Source organism: Camelus bactrianus, chromosome 6 (genome assembly GCF_048773025.1).
Source record: "Camelus bactrianus isolate YW-2024 breed Bactrian camel chromosome 6, ASM4877302v1, whole genome shotgun sequence".
Lineage (NCBI taxonomy): Eukaryota > Metazoa > Chordata > Mammalia > Artiodactyla > Camelidae > Camelus > Camelus bactrianus.
Window position 1 is genome coordinate 90,476,146 of NC_133544.1, and position 22,458 is coordinate 90,498,603.

Here is a 22,458-nt window from a genome sequence, read left to right on the forward strand (position 1 = left end):
TACCTCATTGTAGTTTTGAAGAACCTGCATTTTTTGAGCAAGAGCACCAGGTAATTCTGGTGCAGTTTGCCCTCGGACTACCCTTTGAGAACACTGACAAACACGGGACAAGCAATGAGAAATGAGAAATCTGACAAACATGGGACAAGCACAGTAATTATAGGACCCCGTCAACCCTTCTTAGAAGCTGTGATGCTTGCCTAAGGTGCATGCACCTGGCCAGCTCCTCCCTAACACTAAACATCAGCTCGGTTCCAAGATCAATTTATGTTTGCTTTAGTAAAGACAATGTGAATTTTCCAGGTTTCCACTAGTAACATACTTTAATGTTTTTAGAGTAAATGGGAGTAGGTGTCTAAGTTATATTTTTCTCTCAACTAAGGAAGAAACACTATAAAGAAAAACATTTGATTTAAGTCACACGCTACTGTCTTTCACCACAAAGAACTTCTCTTCTTAGAACATCTCCTAACGATAATGTCAAAAGTCTCAAGATTTTACCTACATCAAACAAATGAAATACATTAAATTTAATAGCAATCACTGCTACTTGAAGTAGGGAATGAAAATGTCCACTTGATCCAGAAAAGACTCAAGTGAGCTCTCCAGCGATACTTTCCTTATTGGTGAAGATGCTGAACGTGAACGTTCTGCCGCTCAGCAGCCTGGCTGACCGAGAGGAGCAGAGCCCGGGAAACGTGGCAGGCTGTGCATTTGACTGGGGAGACCCAGTTTCCCTGGGCACGTCCCTAAGCAGTGCTGGAGGGGGACTTCAGGAAAAACCAGTTTAATTGGGAGGATTCTGATGGGGATAGATGCTTTTGGAATCAAAGATGACAGAAGATATTGATGAGCTATTAGATCCAGGAGGCCTGTCTGATATTTGAGATAATGGGGCCTCCATTTGTTTCAGGACGATGCCTTCATTTTTGCACTAACGTGGTTTATGGCTTGCAAGGGATACATGGACTGACTGACACGGCCATTAAGGATGCTGGAGCCCCATTCTTTCTATTATTGTGATATGTGTATGTGTTTGTTTTTTTCCTAGGAGAATCTTTATTTTTTTCTCCCAAATCTCATAACTAGTTATACAGATGTTTAATTGAGAGGAATAATTATGAATTACGATTTGCTTTTTTTTCTTTCAAACTTTCCTGTCTGAATCATTTATGGCCTTCATTACAAGCATTTTAAATATTGTAAAATTAAAGTTAAAAAAAAATAAACACTGCTGGCAGGCAAGCCCAAGCCCAGAAAAACTCAGTTTAAAAAAAAAAAAATGAATGTTTCTTAATCGAGAGTCTTGTGCACTGTAAGACTGCTAATTTAAGGGGAAATAAGGAATTTAAAGTCAGAATTAAAAGAAGAAAGAGCTGACTGGGAAGAAATGCAGGCAGCTTAACTCCATGAAGGCAAAGGGACAGTGAAACATGATGGACAAGGACGACCAGAGGCAGGATGACTGAACATGTGAGAACACGGGGTACAAGCACAGAAAGTTAGGGATATATTCAGGGGGGATCTCCTAATTAGGAAATTAAAGCTGAACTGCTGACCCAGAGCTTTGGAATGCTTTTATCACTCCGATATGCTTTGGGTAAATAAAGCAAGGAGGAACGCATTTTATCCAGCTTATGTTTGCTGTTCAACTCTGACCCTTGCCTACCGAATGACTTTAAATATCTGTTATGGGAAAAAAAAAATGATACCACTTTAATTTCCGGCTCCATCCCCATCTGGCCAGAGAGAGGGTAAATTAATATTATCGTGTTTTGTCTTTAGGGCTTCTGATACCCCTGAGGACCAGCCTGTGGGACAGTCTGTTTTGGCCGAGATTCTTGGCCAGAAGCGGGGGAGCCGGATTCAGGATGAGGCCGGTTCACGTACCACAGCTCAGAGCCATACGACACCACTTGCTCCGAGGATGTTGGGCATTGTGCTTCATTAGGAAACAAAATATAAGCTTTCCACACCATTAGGAATGACTTTAGGAGTGAAAGCACATAAGACGATGCCTCACCTCATCAACAATGCACTGCAGAAGCTGGAGAGGCTGCAATGGGGAAGGAGAGAGGAAAAAGTATTAGCCTCTATGCAATATCTTCACAGTGGAGTGGAAAGAAAAAAATCATTAATGCAATAAAATATAGCAAGATTAATCAACAACAGCAAACTCTTATAAAAACATTGACGCTCAGGATGTTCTATTATTTCTAATGGTACCTAATCTAATACAGGCAGTTAAAGGTTTGCATTTTCTTCAAAATGCAATTTGCTAAGTTTAAAACAAGGCATTCGAGCATGCAAAGGAAGCAGCCATCAGGAAAAAGAAAAGTGAATTTTTTTTCCGAACTCATAAAGCTTACCATTAAAGATCCCTGGTTTTTCTGAATCTGAAAAAAGGCAATATGTAATTAGCATGTCATAATCAAAATGACTCACTTGGACACATTATGATCACTGAGAGAAAATTATTGCATTGCTGGTGGCAATTTGTGGGCATGTGTTAACACAATTTACATAATGAAAATACACAAATGTTAATAGCTCGCTTCTCATTTATAGGCGAAAGTCAGCAGAATGTTAATTTCACACAACACTTTTTAGTACCCTCCAGGTTGTATTAGAATAGGGAGAAAAACCATAATCCATTTCAAAAGGCTGTTTACGACTCAGATATAAATAATGTTTTATATTGCTAGATTGTGAACACTGGGGTTCATGTTGCAATCATTGCTGATGTTATGAAGCTCACTCTTTTTAAATTAAAAACCGATTTATTTAAAATTGAAATTAAATCATAGTCAGAAATTAGAATTTTGGATTGCTGCCAGTGTCTGCTCACAATCCCCTATTTTGTGAAGAAAACTTTAATTATGTGGTGGAAGTATTTGCCTCTGACTCAGAAGTGGGTGAAGACGCCACCTTTTCCAAAGTTCCTTCAGCCTGTTTCCAGGGCAGCAAAGCTCCCTGGGAAAATCAAATTCATGCCAAGTTTTAACACTGTTTCTCAGGAGGTAAAAAGCAGGATCACGTAAGCATGTCTGTTCTGAAGGCAGGCTGCTCACACATCTAACACCGTAAACCACGTCTCTTAGAAAGTTATTAAAATGTGACACCAAATTAATAAAACATCCACTTAGTAGTTGAAGTATTAAACCCTTCAACGTCTCTCCTCCTCCCCACCCAGCCTCCCAAATGCCTGCAGTTATTACAAACTCAATGAGAATGGAGTCCCAGGTAAATTTCCTAAGGAGGAAAATTTCAGGAATCAAAATGACTAATGAGGGGTCAGTTGTTTGCTGGGACAACTGCTCCAACCAGCTGGTAAAATCCAGGTAAAATAGTAACAGTCCCTTATATGCTTTTAATGGTGCCTTAAAAAGTTCTTTCACACGCATGTTCTCATTAGGTCGTACAGGCCACCCTGAGGTTGGCAGGGACGATCACCCCTAGTCTGCATGGGCAAGCGGGGCCTCCCCGTGGCTGGGCAGGCCCAAGGCCGCGGGAACAGGCTGTGGTTGTACTGGGGCTCCTTCCACGCTTCTCCTTCTCCAGCATCACCTCTGCCTACGATCACAGCGTTACTTAAAAACAACTGGATTTGCATGTATTTACTTGGCATGGAAAAGTTGGTAAATGATTAGTTTTGGCACGTGGGTTCTTCTCAGCTGGATTATAAGCTTCTCAAAGGCAGAAGCCCTGTTTCTGCATTTCTTTTGCATCCATCTGGCTGATCAGCAGAACCCTCTGCCTAGCGCCTGAGTGTTTAAAAAAGTGCTTTCCCAAGTATTATCTCAACTGAACATGGTGCCCACGCATTCCTGCTCCTGGCCCTTCATCATGCACTCCCCAGTCACCACTCCTTGGAACTTCTGTCCCAGGTTGACTGGCTGTTAGTCTTTGACAGTCCTATTAATGTTGTCCTGAATTACTGCTCCCTCTGTTCCCCTGGTCTGTGATCTGCAGGGAGGGACTGACATTACAAAGGAAGACAGAGCTGCGAACTATCACCTTGGAGTGGTTAGGATTTTGGTAACAAGCCACAGTACCTTTAAAAAATCATGAAAAGCCCAGGTAACGTCTCCTATGACATGAGGTATCTTTGGTGTTTGCTTGTACCATTGATCTTGAACAACATGGGTTTGAACTGAGCAGGTTCACTAATATGTAAACAGTTTTCAATAGTAAATACTACAGCACTGAATAGTCCAGGGTTGGTTGAATACACAGATGCAGAGGAACCTCAGATTCTCCAACGTCGGGGGGGGGCAAAATAAATTATATGCAGATTTACCCCCTCGTTGTTTAAGGGTCAACTGTATTTTTTTTTCAAGAACATAGATAATCCCTCCCTGGCCAAAACATTCTTAGCAAGACGTACCTAATTCAACAGGAAGAGTTACTTGTAAAGGAACAAACACCTAGAAATCCGTTTTTGACATCAAAGAGAATGCTTTTCACAAATTTCCAGCAGTCATGGGCATTACAAACTCTCTGAGGAAAACACGCAGCAAACATTTTAAGTGATAATGTTTCAAAATGAATTCAGGAATGGACTGTGAGACATTGTTCCCAGGAACATGAGCTGTGTGAACTAAATGAACTGATGGCAGAAAATGTCCTCGTGAACCCAGACCTTGGAAAAAGTCTTCGTTTTGCCCTGTTCTGTGGGTTAAAAGCATAGATGAAGACAACTTAAAACTGTACTTTTTTAATGCTTGCTCTTGACTACAAGAATAGGAGAAACAGCATATCAAAGTCTGTTTTATGATCTTAGAACCGTACTGTTTTGCCCAGGTTTTTAAAAAGAGACATTGTTACTGGGTTTTATTACATAGTTTTGATAGCAATATATTATATGAAATCATCTTTATAAATTCTGTATTAAGGTAGCAGTGCCAGTACCTGAAATTGATTCAAAATGCTTCAGATACTCAATTACTTTTTAACACTGTTACACAATGCAGTGACTTTTATCTTCTGTATCACAAGAATTTGATGATGCAACATCATTGTAATTGATTCATTTTCTCAATTAAATAAAGCTACTGTGCTTTCCTTTATATGAATGCCACGTAGACCAGAGTTAGATGTATTATCGCCTTTCTCTGGCTCAGATATATTGCTTTAAAGGCTATATTCTGTTCCTCTGTTAATTCCACCAGAAAATTTAAGGCCACGGTCATATTTTTCCAATTCTGAATTGCTATGTACTCGGCTGTATTTATATTAGGCATATTTTTCACTGCTAAACTCTTTGTTGCTTACTTTTTTCAAGATCACATTACTGTACGGGCGCAGAAACCATAAAGCAGATCCAAACAAAGTCGACCTCCAGTCACTGCCTCTGCTTTTGCACACAGTTCATGAAAAAGTGAAGCCCCTAGTTTTATAGCACATTAAAAGCGGTACTAAGGGTACTCAATATAAAATGTTGGCTTCGCGAATGCCTCTCTTTATTCTGGGTCTGCCTTCCAGAAGCTTGGCTGCGAGGGCAGAGTTCAGAGGAGCATAATATCGTTAGGGCTGACGTACTGCCTGAACCTCACAACATACGAGACGCTGTTTATAACGAACATGTCCAAGTCCACCCTTCCGCTTCTACGTCCCGCTTGTGTTGAGTTTTCGATGTCTAACTGCCACCTGGGGACACAGCACAGACCAGTAATCGCTCCAGTTGTATGCTTTGCTCATCAGTCTCTAGAATCAGAACCAGCAGCATTTTGAAACACTCCTTAAATAACCTCTCCCTCTTCTGGGCATGGCTTCTTTTTCCTTCCATCAGCTGTGAGATCCAAGATTTTAAGCCACACTAACAGGGGACAGTTATGCCTCATGCTAATGTAAGGCAGACCCTTGTATGTTGAAACTGGGAAGAAAGTCTTCACAACAGGCGGACCTAAATCATCAGTGAGGTCTTAGGGTATTAGCTGCGGTAACATTTACCACGTATTTCCTTGCAAGGACCATACAGTTGGCAATTAGAAAAGCTCCTATAATAAGACCCGTGACTTTGGAAAGTGATCCTGCAAAGGCAACTGTCAATGTCAAATTTGGCTTATGGGGCCTCGACGATTTAGTCAATGACCCTGGTGAGAAAAAGCAACTCTGGAAGGCTCCTATCACGCTTCTGTGTCTGCAGAGGTACATTTTACACACACAGTGCTAAAACAGACCTTGCTGCCAGCCCTTTTACATTATATTCAGAAGCACAATCAGAAAACGAAAATGAATCCACCTGTGCAACTTAGGGAAGTCACCGGCTACAGCCTTCATCTTCTCTTTTACTCTCTGAAATGATGGCTTGCCCTGCAGCTCTTGTCTGAGAGATTTATGTGTGACCTGGGTCAGATCTTCCAATATCAGCTGACAAATTTTCTCTTTACATATTTACTGCTTCTCAAGCTTGTGTTATTTTCTCTTCCACAGAAAAAAAGAAATATAAAATTAAATCATACGGTTGGAATTTTAAAAGAATATCGCTTTTATTTGCTGTGCTACTGGCATCGCTTTCTAGCTTTCAGTGTTGAACTCTATTTTCCTTTTAAACTTCAAATTTTAGGAACTATAGCTATTCGGCAAGGATTCTCTTTTCAAATCAGACGCATTAAGCTGTAACTCTGCCTAGATACAAGCAGGGATTATGGCAGACTGAGATTTTATATTCTAAATGAAGAATAATGACCTAAAATTTTTTTTTTGTTTTTTAAGTGGATGGGACCTCCAAGATCTAGTTTAATCTAGTCATCTGGCTGTTAGGGAAACTGAGGCTCAGAGGGGAGCAGTGCCCCAGAGAGAACCCGGCTTAGAACTGACTGCTGGCGAGGGAGCTGCCTAGTGTGGGCGAAAATGCATCAACTTTGGAGTTGGAAAGATCCTTGGGATTCCAGCGCCCTCCCCCGTGGCTTCAGAAGCTCCCTCCCCTCACCAGGTTCACGGCTCTTGTCTACAAAGTGAAGGATGAGCTAGAGGGGCTCAAATGTCCCCCCAACCCCTGCTCGCCACCAACCCCCGCAGAGCTGCCCCTTCAGCCCCCATGACTTTCCTCCTACCTGAGGGGGACCTGCCACGGGCATTCAATCTGACTGTATCTGGCACTGTGCTAAAATTCAGGGTGGTACCTTCTCTACTCCATCATGACTTGCAAAATCAAAGTGCCCAAATCTCAAAAAGCCCTCAGTGAGAGAGAGAGAGAAAAAAAAAATCACTGCCACATGACCGCAAACTGAATACACACTGCTTAGTCCCACTAACTTGAGTTCCAAAACAAAGGACTGGTTTTTGTTTGTTTGTTTTTGAAAAGGAACAGAACAAAATTTACCGCGGCTAACTACAAATGGGGATCTTGGCAAACGGATGTTATTAGACAGGAATGCATTATGAGACAAGATAAATGAATAATATATGTTATTTCTAAGAATACAAAATGGAAAAGTGTAATTTGCTCGTGCCATCCTGTCTCCCCTGTTCATCAGCCTCTGTCCTCTGTTGAAGTTCCTAACATGCCTGAGTCTATTAGCAAAGCTTGTATAGAACAAAACAAAACCAAAAACAAGTCACAGGAGGATTTAGTAAGGGGCGACTCAGTAAGGCGCAAGAAGGCCGCTATGATTCCCACAAGCTAAGGTCCACTCACTGGCCCCTTCTCTCCGCCCCACATCTCAGACTCCAGCCAGGGTGTTGCATTCAGGAGTGACCAGTTTTGAGAATTGAAAATAGCCATCCTGGAACTTAACAAACAGCTGGGTGGGATGAAAGGCTCTAAGATGCCTAGAGGAGGGCACAGCTCAGATGGGACCGGACAGATAATCATCACAGCCATAAATTAGATCACTTGGCTCTTACTGCTTCCTGAGTACCAAGGACGATGCATTTTCGCACAAGACACAAGTAGCTGGCGCATCCAGGTACAGGGTAACATTATTCATTCACTGGGTCTGCCAGTCAGCGAGCAGGAAAGAAAAGGGCCCAACTGCCAGGCTATACCCTTTTATCCCTTGTGTATTTAAAACTGACACAACTCATGTCCTCCTCCACACAGGTGTGTGTACAGCCGCCAGAGTAAATCATCCCCTGGGCAAATAAATGAGTCTTAATATTTAGACCTGAATTTTGTGAGAAAAGCTGGGGCTTCGAATTGCAATTCAAAATGACCAATGTGACTCACAAAATTAACCTCTTCCCTAACGGTACAAGGTCCGGCCAAGGAGTCCATTAGGTTCATTAGCCTTTCAGAAAGGATTTTAGTCTTTTGCCGTATCAAACTTTTCTCTCTTCTTTGCTCCAAAAAAGTGTGCTCTTTTTTTTTTCAGAATCTAGTTTATCAGTTCTGTGTGTAGAGGAGGGGTGGGGGTGGGGGCAGGAGGGTGGGGGTGGGGTGGGAGGGGTGTTGGTTTTTCTGAGAGAGGCCTGTTGCCCATTCTATTCCTTATTGTCAAATAAATCTGCTACGGCAAAAGTCATCTTAGTGTGTCAGAATGTCTGAAAGGGTTTTTCTGGAGCCATCATTTAGTTTGCATCTCTACTGGTTGAAACCCTCCCTGTGCCACGGATCCAGAACGGTGTTAGTCACCTGGTTCAGTTCCTTGTTTCGTGTAGGAATTTGCTTTACACTATTCCTGGCAGACAGGTATCCTGTCTTCGCTGGAAGACTTTCAGCGGTGGGATTCCAATGACTCGATCTTGCACAGCTTCAATTGTTAGGACGTTCCTTCTTATTCTGAGCTCGAATATGTCTTCCTATAAGATGTGCCCATGGCCTGGAGCTGCAGTGATTAAGTCTACTGACAGCTCTTCGCGTATTTGAAGATAGCTATCGTGTCTCCACAACGTCTTCTTTCCGGAACGAACATCCTATTTCCTTCCCAGGATCACATGCTGTGTTTGGTTGCCCTCCATCCTTCTCCCTTCCGTTAGTAATGGCACTCTAACAACACTCCCCTGGCCCTAAGCAGCCACGTGCTTCATGGGAAGATGACTGCACCTTCAGCTTTAGGGGTGGGGCAAGCGGTTCAGGCTTCAACTAGCCAGCATCGTCTGAACGCCCTGGGTGCGGGGAGTTAAACTGGTCCAATCAAACGGAAGCCTAGGGCCTCTGGCTGCCTGCGGGGAAAAGAGATCTGCCCTTCCCTTCTAAACCAGGAAGGTAAACCTCCAGGTGAGGTGACCTTCGGAGCAGACAGGTCACCCCCAGGATCCCCAACAGCCACTCTTGCTCTGTGAAGAGAGAAGCCTATTAAGAATGAAGCCCAAAGTGACCTGCTGGATGAAGATCTTCCTAACACCAGCAATACTTAGCTTTTTGGTCATGCAAGTCAATCAGCTCCCCTTGTGAGGCGGGCTTTCTGTTACCTGAACCAGAAAGCTCCCCGGACTGACTTCATTCTCCTCCTCACCTACCTCTGTACCATGTGTGTTCGCTCCCCATCAAGTCTGACACCCACACCTGAACACAGACCTCGGACTCGCTCAGATCACCTTGTTCTGGACACTATACACTGTTTAGTAGAATCTCATGGAGGCTACAAGTGCATTCTCATTTTTGAGAGCCATATCACACAGCTGGCTCAGTGCAGAGAAACAGAGGCGTACACAAGTCTTGGGCTGAAAAAGAACTACATCTTTCCTGTACTCTTCTATTTCTTATGTGTTTCATGTTGACGGTATTTGAGAGTCAAAAAAAAAAAAGAGCGGATGATTAAATCAATTACAGAATCTAGACGAGTTTGATGAAGTTTCTAACTGTTGTCTCCCCTCCGCCCCCCGTAACTGACAGACACCGCATCAGCTTTTTATTAGTTTGCCTGCGTCGGGGAGGCCTGCCCAGCACTGAAATAGACTCACAGACTTCTGGTGTCTGAAAGGATCGGAAAGGTTTTTACACCTGACCTAGCTTTCCACTCCTGTCTGACCTCTGAATCCCTCCTTCATTTACGCCCCTGCTGACCAGGCTTCTGTCTAAAGCTTTACAATGAAGGAGAGCTTGGGTCTTCTGTCCATTCTACTTCCAGTTCCAGTCCTACCCTCCCCACAGTACAGATCCACATTTTTTTTTTTTTTTTTTGCAGAGAATCCTCAAATATGTGAAGACAACTATCAAATTTCCTTGGAAGCTTGAATTCCTCAAGTATTAATGCTGGCAGGGTAGAGTGGAAGCATCAACATGGAAGGAAAGAAAGGGGACAAAATTATTCATGTAAAGCCTAAGGAAGTGTATTGATTCTTAGTTTCTTTTGTCTCTAAAATGTGCTGTGCCAACATCAAAACAATGAAACTAGACTCAATGATTAACTCATCAATTCTTATATGTTTAGGAAGTACTCACTCTATGCCAGGCACTGTTCTAGACTCCAGAACCCAGACGATGGGTACGATATACTTGCTGGTCCACAAAAACGAAGTGACTTATTAAATTTCCTGATTTTAGTGGCAGAGCTGAGACTTAAGCACAGGACTTACACTCTCCTCTAAATGCCACTGAATATTTGGACAAAATGTAATTCACTGGATTCAGGGTGCTGTAAATTTCTAAGACAGCCCCCTACCCACCCCCCCAAAAAAACAAGTGATGTTTTTAGGTACTGCAAGGAAGGTTTTCTTTATGAGCTTAGACTCCACATAGAGCTGCCTTTTCTTTTTTTTTTAAACCATGATATAGCTGATAGCTAACAACATTGGCCTGCTGAGATTTTGAGATAAACTACAACTGCCACCAATACATGGTTTGCACAGGATTAGGAAGGAGAGAATCTTGAAATAGAGTTACATAGAACTGTGTTAATTAACACGTCTTACTGGCTTGACTGTAAATTTAAAACAGATTTAAAGAAAAGAAGTCATGGATCTAGAATGAACTGAACAAAGTTTGACTTCTGTTCAGTTTTGGTTCACACCTCCTATTTTGACATAGGTAAAATACAGTTTTAATAGACTCTAAGAGAGGACTAGGGGAGATGACGAGAAAGGTGGCTGGGAGTGTGGAAAAGAGGAGGAAATTGCTCACAGAAGATGAGAAGAGATCACAGAAGTATCTGGTCCAGCATTTTTCACTCTGTTTACCAAATAACTTCTAGTTCATACAAGATACTACTTAGCCACATTTTAAAAATTAACAGATACTGTGTGTGTGTGTGTGCATTCCTGTGTGCATGTGTCTGGGAGTGGATCCCCCCTCACTCTGCATATGATTCTGCAAATCACTGACCTAGACCACCTCCATCATTTTCCAGATGAGGAAGCTGAGATCTGAAAAGGTCAAATCACTAATAGGAGCAGCCAGGTCCAGAACTCAGACTAGCTATGTGAGGGGGGGCTGGGCAGAAACTATTCACTGACAATGATTTAATGTGTCACTTGCTGCCCTCCTCCCCGTCGCTTCTGCCCTGAGTCACTGAGCATTTCCAGCTGCCTGGCTACTAAGGAAGCAAAGGGTTGTCCAAAGAGCAGGGACTGGAGGGAACTTTCTTTTGTTTACGGTATTTTACCAAACTACAGCCAGGACTAGAGTCGAGGTCTCCTCGTGCCCAGAGCAGTGCTCTCTGAAACCTGTTTCTGAACAGAAAACAACATAAGCTCCATTACCCGACTTAGTCTTTCTTTCTTCCTCTGAGCTCCCTTTCCCATAAGACCGTGCTATCCCCCAGCTTTCCTTTTCTTCTCCCCATGGCAGTCACCACCTACAGACCCGGACAGTGTACCCATCACAGAGTCCACAACTGGTTCTAACTGGTTGGCTCAGTCTCCCACAATTCCTTGGGGATGACAGCTTGATTCTGTGCAGAAACAGACAACTGCCTCCTTTCTTAGCTCCTCATGGTCTCTGGGACCCTCTTTCCACCTGGTGTGTCCTGGGCAATCTCCAGTCCTAAATCGAATCAGCTCTTTGCTTCTTTTAGGCAACTCATTGATTTTTCAATGAACTTAGCTTGTCTGTTTTATTGGCACTAAAGAGGGTTGGGTTCTTAGCATCATTAACATTTTAGTTGAAGAAAAATTCCCAAACCCCCTAAGCATTAATCCAGAACTGTTAAACATCTAAAAAGTAATCTGTACTCAAACAAAGCTTGGCCAGGTCTGCCCCCTTTTAAACTTGGATGCCAATGAGCCCCTAGCCCCAAATCTACCCACGTTTTCTATACTGAACGGTGATAAGCAAAACACTGGAGTACAATAAAAGCTGATGTCTTTGTCTGTTGCTGCTGCTACTACTGCTGCTGGGGACCACTTCCCCCCCCAGGGATCCATATCCACCAGCAATTACCTGGCAGGCACGGAGCATCCTGGGACAGTAATTTCCATCTCCGCAGACACACCAGTTGGAGGCAGTGCTTGAGTGGATGGGTGTGTAAGCTAAGGAGAGCTGTTTGGGCTCAAAGCCTCTGGGTGCCTTATCTCACTTTCTCCCCCTGCCCCACCCCCTAGACAGGGAGACAGTCTGACCCTGTTGCCAAATATGCGGTAATTGTCAGTGAGTCATTAAATGGCTATGGGCCCCCATTTCCCCCTCTAAGAAAATAAAGGAGTTGGACCAGACCACTGTCTTCATATCCTGAAATCCTATGATTCCGTGCAGTAGCAGACAGTGCCAATGAAACCACCTGGGCACAAGTGGAAGGCCTCCCTGACCACAGAGTCCGAGAGGGAAAGAGGACACCAAAGTTGCCCCTGAAAGCCAGGCTGGGCACCAAGTTCATTACTTCAAACTTCAATTCTATTTCTGGGCTCACCTGATCACTTAAAAATTATGAAAGAAGCAAGGTCCCCAGTTACTGGATTAGAAAAGACTAGATTCTGTCTATTATCAGCGACTGTGGTTGCGAACGATGAATTACAACTCAAAAAAGCAAGACTGTAAAGGAAGGCTCTTACGGGATCAGAAAAGTAATTCATTTCAGTCCTGCCTGGTGTGAGGCATGGCCATGTATTTTCAGAGTTACATAGGTAAATCCCCAACGTACTTTCTGGAAATATAAGTAACGCTAATATTGCCTCTCTCTTGTTTACCACCTCGTATTTTTCAAAGTGCTCTCTTAGGTATTAGTTCATTTGATCATGACAACCCCACACACGCTGGCAAGTCCAGGAAATGTCCTATGATGCGCCACGTCAAATTCATAAAGGGTGGCAGGGAACCCCTCAGAGGCACGTGTCAACTGACCTTAGCGGCAGGAATCTTAAAATGCAATGATTTCCAACCTCAGACTGACTCTCAGTCATCTCAGAGGGATTCATGAAATTCTCAAGCCCAATTTCATTATCTGGTCTCTGCTATACTTGCCTGATACACCACCTCTCTCCTCTATCGTTCTTCCCTCCCCTTCCTGCCGTCCCTCCTAGTGCTTTAAAAGTCACCTAAGGAAATTCCCAAACTGGGGGAGATGAAAGTAACACTCAGTCCGAACCTACTGAGCAGAAGTACAGCAAGGATGCCAAATGCAACATGCTGCTTCAGATCTTTAGCTTTTACCGAGGAGTCTCCTTTTGACTAGAATGCCTGGAAAGTTCTTTTCCATCCTTCTCGCCTCAGAGCCTCAGCTCAAGCATCATCTACTCTGTGAAACCATGGCTTCCTAAAGGGAGCTGACCTCTTAATCTCGAGGTCAGAGCATACCACCTCCTGTAGGGGTCTTTTTACATCAGCTGCCATTGGTCTGTTTGATGTTTCTCTTCCCACTGGACTCTGAGAGCAGGGACCACATCTGTTTCATTTCTCTGCTCCCAGTGCTTAGCACAGTGCCGGGACAGAGTAGATACGCAATGACAAGTACACGATGAATTAAATTGAGATCTATGTCCTACAATAGTCTAGAAGGTACTATAAAATCAAACCAACATTGGGTCAGTGCTCAAACAAAACAAAACAGAAAGGGATCACTAACCTAGCTGGCTAACTACATATACCTTAATCAAGGTATTAACAAGTAATTTATCTTTAATGGAAAGTTCCACATTTCTAAGCCACCCACAATTTCGGGATGATTTCTCTTCCATTTCTGCTCTATTTTAAAGATGTACTGGGAAATCACCTCCTGTCTTTGGCATAGGCTAAGCAAAAAAATATTATGAGATCTCTTGATAAGTATGAGATAGACATTGGGAGAAGAACTTGACACAGGCAATTAAAAAATTCCTGGGAAGAAGCAAATGTGTATAAGTGAATATCTTCAAATCACTTAAATTTCACCTCAGCATTTTATGGAACATAAAATCTGATTTTATGGCTGGCAATATCAGTATATTTTAAATGTCTATATCCTAAATAGTGAGGGCAAAAATAAACAACGAAGTAAAACACGTAGGCTACGTATCTATCTGGGAAGAAACAAAACGAAACAAAACCACATGCGTATCACTCTTGGACTCTTGCCAATTAAAGGTTAGTACTTGAAGCTGGGGTAATTAACCCACTGCTGTTTTTCTCTTGGACCAGAGATCTCACACAGAAAACTGGATACTTACAATTTACTAAAATCCTTGATGTTCAAATTTCAAAAAGTTCATTCAACAAGGGATAGATTCCAAACACCTCTTTTCAAAGCAGGCAAACTTTTTAGGTTTTATTTTGCAAATCTAGGTTGGTCTAGGCATAATCAGTACATCAATACATAAATAAGACAATGTTATCTACAGTCTCAATATAACACCGAATATAAAAAATACTAAATGATCAAAATTAGGATTAGTAACAATAAACTCAAAAGGTTTTAAAACATGAATAAAATTAGGTGTAAAAACTCCAGTATTGTGACATTAATTTTTGAAAAATGTTTAATATTTAAAATAGTTTTAAGAACATACACTTTCTACTCTATTAGGAGACAAATACTCTATCCAGAGCACAATTTATTACTACAAAATAAATGTATGCTTAAAAGACAGTCTGTCAATTAGAAAAAAAAAAAAAAAAACTCACACATATTAAAATAGCAGGTTTCCAAGCCAAGTTAAAATATTTTCTACTTGACAAGTTGCTTACATTTAAATGAAAACAGGGCAATTTTGGTCAATAATATGGATTGCATATAATAAAAAGGACCTTAGATCATGTTAATACAAGGATCAGAAAGCAGTAACGTCAATTAAAGCCACCCAATTATTTAGCAAACTTTCAGATACAGCAAATAAATTAATCTGTTTTAAATTAAAGTGCTCAGATAAGTAGCTTTTTGACCTATGAGTAAGTCTTGCTAGCAGCAAACACAGCGAAGCTAGAATCAGCTGAAGCAAGGCAAACCCCCCCCCCCAATCAAACAAATGGTATTAGTAATCAAAAGGCATTCGCACAACGTATTTCCTCGGTGAGTAGCAGGGGGTTCTGAGCAAATGCCACCTACGGCTTCCTTCATACTTTGATATACAGTGTGCGGGGGGGGGGGGGGGACACACACATTTCTCTTAACCATGAACAAGTTGGGGGTGTTTTGCCTTTTAACAACAGGATATCTTCATTTCTGTACCATCTTGTGAAAATGCCAGTCATTATACTGCTAAGAGCACACGTCTTTCACTTAAAATCCTCTATTATCCACTTATGTTTAACTTGTATTGGGATTTAAGAATGCCTCTTTATTGAGACAAGTAATATGTCATCATTTTGTTCAGCTAACAGGCCTGACAGACCCTGTCTCCTTGAGTTAAGAACAGTAGATCTCTGTTTCGTACACTGGTGGCAAAAGCTGCCAGAATAAACAAGAATTAGCCAATTGATGGTAGAGGCTTTTAATCCCAAAGATCCAGACTTTCTTTTTACCTTGGCTTTAATTATTCTATTTGGCTAGATGATGTTATATATATATTTTTCAACAAACGTGATTTCTATATATTGCAATAATTTACTTGAAAGCTATTCTTTTGTATTTTTAACAAATAACACCACTGTTGACTATCGCTCATGTTTTTGATCCTTTTTACTACTTATCATCTTCTTTATTTGAAACAGATTTTTAACAGATAATCTTGATCGTTACAACAATATCTTGCTTGCATTTTATTCAAATAATTCTTAAAAACAGCTTAAAAAGCCGTTTGGAATAACATCAAGCTTGCCATCAATCAAACGAAAAAATTCCGCTGGCGGTTGTATAAACATCAGATCAAGTCTGATGTCTTCAAGGATTTCAGAGTGAACCATAAAAAACTCCATTAACTTCTGACAAAGAATGCAAATTAATCACAACATGGGGTGAAATGAAATTAAAGGCTCTTTTCTAATCAATGACAAGGCAGGATGAAATATTTGTTACTCTCTCTGCACTCAGCCTGCCTAGGACGTTTGCACTCCCCTCGCAAAGCCCCAAATGCAAGGCGTGAGTACAGATTCACCCACACTCGGTTGCGCCCTCGCAAGCCCCCCCAGAGCTATCCGCTTACAAGTCGTGGAGATTCGCAAAACACACTAATCATCTGAATCTCAGGTGCATCCAATTTGTTATTCACACTCTCCCATGCCAGTGAAAAGCCTGGCGCAGACAGATGCACCAGGAACCCTAAATGACAGTTCTGGCCTCCGGAAGTACGATCACTACAGCAAAATCTAGTGCAGCCTCCAGGTGAAATGTCTGGAGCTCCATATGGAGCGGGGAAAATTAACAACAAGATGAAAATCACTGCCGCAGCGGGGAGTCGGAATTTTTGAAAAAAAAAATGAAATTTAAAGATGAAGAAAGAGAAGTAATAAATTAATGGGGTGTGAAAACATTCAAAGCTTTACAATACCAGGGGCACTATTTGCTCAGATTCCCCCCCCCCCCTTTTTTAACTTCAGGTCATTTTGATGTAATTTATTAAACAAGATCAGGAAATGTAGCCAAAAGAAGAAGAACATTTTATACATGCAAAAGTCCCTTAAGTACATTTGTATCTATATTATCCTCACTTTCCTGTGGCAGCTTGCTTACCAAATTTCCAAATGCCAGAGCTGGCACATCTCCTGAGAAGTCTCCTTAATGGATTTACTATCATCCTAATGCAGGGCCCTGCTGCAGAGTTTGAATGAAAGATGACAATTTTTAGCAAGCAATCTTTTTCATGTCTCCTAAATTATGGTGTCATAAAACAAACCATCGCCCACCATCATGTTTTTTAGGTCAAGTGGATTTGGATCTTCATGACTAACTATACACAGTTCCAGTCCTCGTCCGGACCTGCACATCTTTCCAATTACTATTAATGCTAAATTGTTCAAGAAATTGAGATAGTATCTGTCTGCCAGATGTCTTAAAAATAATTTTTCATTAAGCTGTTGCAGAATGTTTCATGGGGACCCAGAAAATGGCACCGGGGTCATTGAGAGCTCTGGGGCCTTCCAAACCCCCGTGTCAGTCTGCTAAACACATGGTAAGCAAAGCAAAAGGGCTCGAGGGGACGGTCTTGTCACCCACCATGGGTGGCACAGCCCTCCGATGTTCAGCCTTCCTCATCCACACAAGAGGCCTCCTGAGGGCAGAGGAGGCAAGCCAGGAGAATGGCTTGGTGGGGCTGAGCGGGTACCAACAGCCAAGCAAATTCAGAGTACACGGAGCCCGTCACCTGGTTTGGCTGCCTGCAAGTCCTAGATCTACCTGGGCCCATTCGCTCCTGAGGCAAGGTGCCTCATCTCTCTGAGACTCAGTCTGCTCACCTGGAGGCTGGAAATAATCGTCCCCACAGGTGGGAGGTACAGCCTGAGTCAGATAACGGAAGGTGCTCTGGAGTTTGACGTCAGAAAGGTGCTGGATGACTCTAAGGCATCACTGTTCTTCCTATTATAAGCCGTAGTAATAAGACTGTGCATTTAAAGCAGCTCCTAACCTTTCTAATTTTTTTCCATACAGTTCTAAACTGCATGCCAATGAGGCTATGCAACCTTAAGTCCTAAGGGAAACTAAGACAGTTCTCAAACAACAAATGAAAACCCAACTCCCCCAAACAATGAGATTCATGGAGAATGATCATCTCAACAAAACTCTAGTCCTTTAACCCTTTATGTTGGTCCCAAGCCACCGACTCTCCCGGATACCTTCCCAACAGCCCCCCTCCCCATCTGCATCCCCACCGGATACACACTGTGTCACCGGCGGGAAGAGACGCCGCTAACGACGCTGTCAGCAGCACTGACACTGGGCTGGGGAGGGGACGAGTCTGGAAGCTGGCCTCTCCGCCCCACTCCTCCCCTCTGCTCATCTGACACCCTGCTCCAGCTGCAGCTGGCAGGTTGCTGAGCACGTCCTTTCGCAACCTTCGGGTGACAACTAGAAATTCTGTTCTGTGCCGCAGCCCAACGTCAGGGCCAGTGGGGCGGCCCTTTGTACTTTTCCAAGTGGTTTTATACCCAAAATCTCATTTTATCTTCATACTTCTAATCAGATGGGAAAGGGAGGTACCAGGATGCTCGTTTTAGAGACGAGGAAACCAGCCTGAAGGAGTTACAAAGCAAGAATTCAGGCCTGCAGTGACAGCATGTGCTACAGCTGCTTTCTCATCCTCACCTTCTGGCTCCTGGTCCAGAGTTCTTTCACACAGGCCAGGCTTCTGAGTTTGCCACTAGTGAAGAGAGCTGAGATCTGGTGCCCTGATTTGACTCTGAGTTCAGAGTAGCAATATCCTAGAACTACCCCCAGCCCTGGGTACAGAAGGGGTACAAAACTATGAGATCTTAAGGTTATATGGAAAGCCTTCATGTGTTCAAGGACCAGACCAGCGGGTAGCAGTTAAGATGAGGCAGTCCTCAGCCTGGTACATGGAGCTGATTCCACGGCTGCCTTGTACGCTAGTGAGTTTCCTATCACTGGAGCTGTCCAACTGGTTGCTTTTCAGAGATAGAGTCGAAAGATTTGATTCAGCGATGTCTGGGATACCTTGCCCATCCTGAGAGTCTGTGATTCACTCCTGCCTATTCCACTTGGGATTCTACGACACCACACCGGCCACAGCACAACAGTGAGCACGTGAGCCATTCTGTTTGCCCAACCTGTGTGAGAAGGCCATCTCACAGAGTGTTTGGGGGTTCAAGTGAAATAATATGGGCCATTTCATAATCCAGGCTCTGCGATACTACAGAAATAAACGTTTTTCTTCATGTCTTTTATTTGAGGGCAAAAGGGAAGGGCAGGAAAGGAATTTAGAAAGTACCCTTTCCCAATCTTCAGTCTACAGCACAAAGCCTGTAAAATAAATGCCAACTCCACCAAGAGCAATGAAGTGCACAAACTTCTGTTGAAAGACCTGGGAAACAGGCCTGATGGTGTCAAAGCTGCTTCTATTATTTGAAATATAATTCCCAATTTGGTGACAATATTCTATCACGACTCAAGGAATACAGTCCCCACCCACCCCCAACTCTGGCATAACGGTGCTTGCTAACTTGGGAGTCCAGTGCATTAGAATTTCCCAACTTCCACTTGACTGATCAAGTAAATGTATATTTTAAACATTCCAGAAAACAAGAATGCTGCAAAGGTAGACAGCCTCTCCCCAAATTCGACCAGAGCCTTTAAAAGCTGCATTTGTCAAATGCAACGACGATCTGTTTCTTAGACTTATCACTTAGCAAATCTCGCTGATTAAGTACGCTAGGCATTAGGAAACTCAAGAATACAGCGACATTCTCAATCTTTGGCATTTTTTAAAAATAGATGGCTTGCAAGTTTTGTACTAAGACTTGTTTGAGAGACATGTTGCACTGTGCTTCTTTTCTGATTTACAAAATTTAAGGGGATTACACAAATTGGCCAAACAGTGAATTGTTTAAAAATTACTGACAGAATAAGAGGCTTACCAAGATAAATATTCTAATGAGCTATAAATCCTGAAAATGTGATTTTAATTTGATGGGCTACCTAGAGCTAAGCAGCAAGGCTGTATACACTAAAATCTCACTAGATGCAAGCATGCGTGCCAAGCCATTACATTTTAGATTTTCTCTTTCAGGGAAAGATTATGTTTAAACAAAGAAGCCTACAAATTCGAAAAGTGAGACTGACACCCTTGAACCTAACAACCTGGACGATTTCTCTTACATTTATCTGATGGCTTTAACTGTAAAAGAAAAAGGATACAAAAGAGACATTTCAGTGTGTGAAGGGTCTTTAAACGTCCACATGGGTACCAGGAGAATTTGTTTAAAACTGCTTATAACGATGGTAGGGAGAATGAGCCCCATCCTATTATTCAATAACCATGTTTGTGATGCATCTGCATAATCTAACCATGCATAAATTAGTATGTGTAATACAACACTTATTTGCATAATAATAGCAAGTTAATAGATGCTTAAAGAGCAGAGACCAACACCACCTTTAAATCAGACATGCCTCCGGGCACTTTGGCCTGTACAGACCAAGATGCCAGAAAAACTGTGAGCGTCAACCAGAGGAAAACAGTCAAATCATTCATTTTTCATCCCTCTAGACATTTCACTTATTTCCCCACACACACTGGGGAATCATTTTCAAACCACAAAATAGCTTTATATTTTAAGTGGAGCACCCTTCTATAATAAAAGTCTTAAAGAAATTACAATAAAGATTATCATCAGCAGTGGTAACATAATGGACATTTTGTTTTCTTAGAAATGTAGATAGGGAGGGCACTTTCTAAAATAAGAATATGTTCAAAACCACACGCACATAAAATTGCAAATATTTGCAAACAAATAATGAGCTAGATTAGACATTTTCACCCTTCACCTCAATCCTTTAATTCAAATAACTAATTGAATCCAAACACTTGAATAATGTATAAAGAAAAGGCTGTGTCTCTCCTTCACCCTCAGTATGAGCACATGGTACCGGGCTGGGATGAGGAAAAACATCACCCATGTCACACAAAGGAAGAGAACGATGAAGGCTTTCAACCCTTAACAAAGAGGAGAAAGATCTGGAGTTTAAAAAAAAATCAGAATCAACAGAGACTTCTAAATGACTGCTTTAAGATACCACTTTTCAATTTAACAGGACAGATTTATTTGTATGTGGCTCAAATGTTCACAATTGCTCCCTGCACCTTCATACATAGGAATGAATGTCACAGTGGCAAACGGCAGTAATGAACAATCTTACCTGAGGATATGGAAACCTCCCAAGAGCAAGCTGGGAAAGGAAATAATATTTGTCTAGTTATAGATTTGCATGCAGGGCAGGTTTCCTTAAGACAGACAAGTACTAAATATCAGAATTGTACCCAGCAAATACAAAAAGCTCACAACCTTAAATGTATGATGTAAATTATTGCTGTAATTACATTGAGAGTTGTATTTAGAATGGACATTTACATTAGACAATGTTGTATCCTGACAAAATATCTTACCTTTAACAACTAAACATGACCCTTATGTGGTTTCTCCTAGGAATGTGCTCAGCTCTACCGACATTACTCACATGTACAAGTGTACGACAATTTCTTCCGGACTGAGATGTACAACTATAGGAGACTGCTGGCTCTTCCTCGTGTAAAATATTAATTGTTCCTAGCTCACAGCTCTGTAGAATTTCCAGTTACAAGTGTTACAGGAAGAGTTGCAGGATATAGGGGATGGGCTGTATGAAACTGAAAATTTTGCCATTATTTTCATCTATTTTTTAGTTTTTTTCATCCATTCATAGTTAGAAGAGCTACTACTAGAGGGAAAATGGCATTTCAAGGCTGTGAAGCTGGAACTATACACCTAAGTCTGAGAATGGGAAAGTGAATCCTTAGAGCTTCCAGTTTTGCTTGATTTGGAAACTGCTACCTGGCCACTCGCTTAATTTTGGTCTTTGAATGTCTACCTGTGAAAACAAAATGATTCAACCAGGAACAGGACTGATAAAAGTAATAAGATCAAAAAACCCAAAATGCCATCATTTACTTAAAGAAAATAGTGGCTAAATTTTGAAATTTCATAATGTGGCCCATCCTCAGACCTGAAATCCTTTACATGTATTTGTAACTATTTTCAAAGTAGAATTGTTACATCAAGGAACTTTGAAGCTGCAGGAGCCAAGGAAACATCAGTCCATTTACAGATTAGAACCCCAGCGTCTCACTGAAGATGTTTCCACATAGTTAATCAGCAGAAGCCTAGGGACTGACCCAAGAATTGCAACTTAATCCAGTGTTCTTTTCAGCGTATGACATTTATTTCTAGATCTCGAGAAGCTGTGCACTTATTTCAAAGACACTAACACTACTTAAATATTTCTGAACTCTTTTTTTGGAACTGTCTTTAGAATCATTTCAAATAACAGATGACAATGATTTAATTTTATTAGAATTGCGTCTTATCTTGAACTTAAAACTATATTCCTCTGCTTTTTCGATCATGCGAATTATTTGTTGACTAAGGTCTGATTGGTCTACAGGTATTACCAAAACCCAAAGTCACCTTCAAAGAATAAATATTTTGTTCCTTACTAAGGATAGACATGATGGTGCTGAAGTTAATTTTTTAAATTCTAAAACCAGTTTGAGCAACAGCCATGTAATAGGAATAAACCG

The 22,458-nt window shown here is 41.8% G+C and overlaps 1 protein-coding gene across 8 annotated transcripts in view; it reads right to left on the reverse strand.

Annotated features, from left to right (window-relative positions):
* MAP2K5 (mitogen-activated protein kinase kinase 5) overlaps positions 1-22,458 on the reverse strand; it is a 235,746-nt gene that overhangs the window by 56,835 nt on the left and 156,453 nt on the right. For 4 of the 8 annotated variants that reach the window (XM_045517034.2, XM_010955615.2, XM_074366271.1 and 1 more), the window contains exons 17-19: positions 21,042-21,071; positions 2,370-2,396; positions 2,024-2,056 (exon numbers count right to left, since the gene is read on the reverse strand). The exons of 1 other annotated variant lie outside the window; for it this stretch is intronic. In XM_045517034.2, coding sequence (XP_045372990.1) covers positions 2,024-2,056; positions 2,370-2,396; positions 21,042-21,071 — 90 coding nt within the window. The remainder of the gene's footprint in view (positions 1-2,023; positions 2,057-2,369; positions 2,397-21,041; positions 21,072-22,458) is intronic. 3 more of the 8 variants (XM_045517039.2, XM_045517018.2, XM_045517026.2) reach the window with 2 other exon arrangements.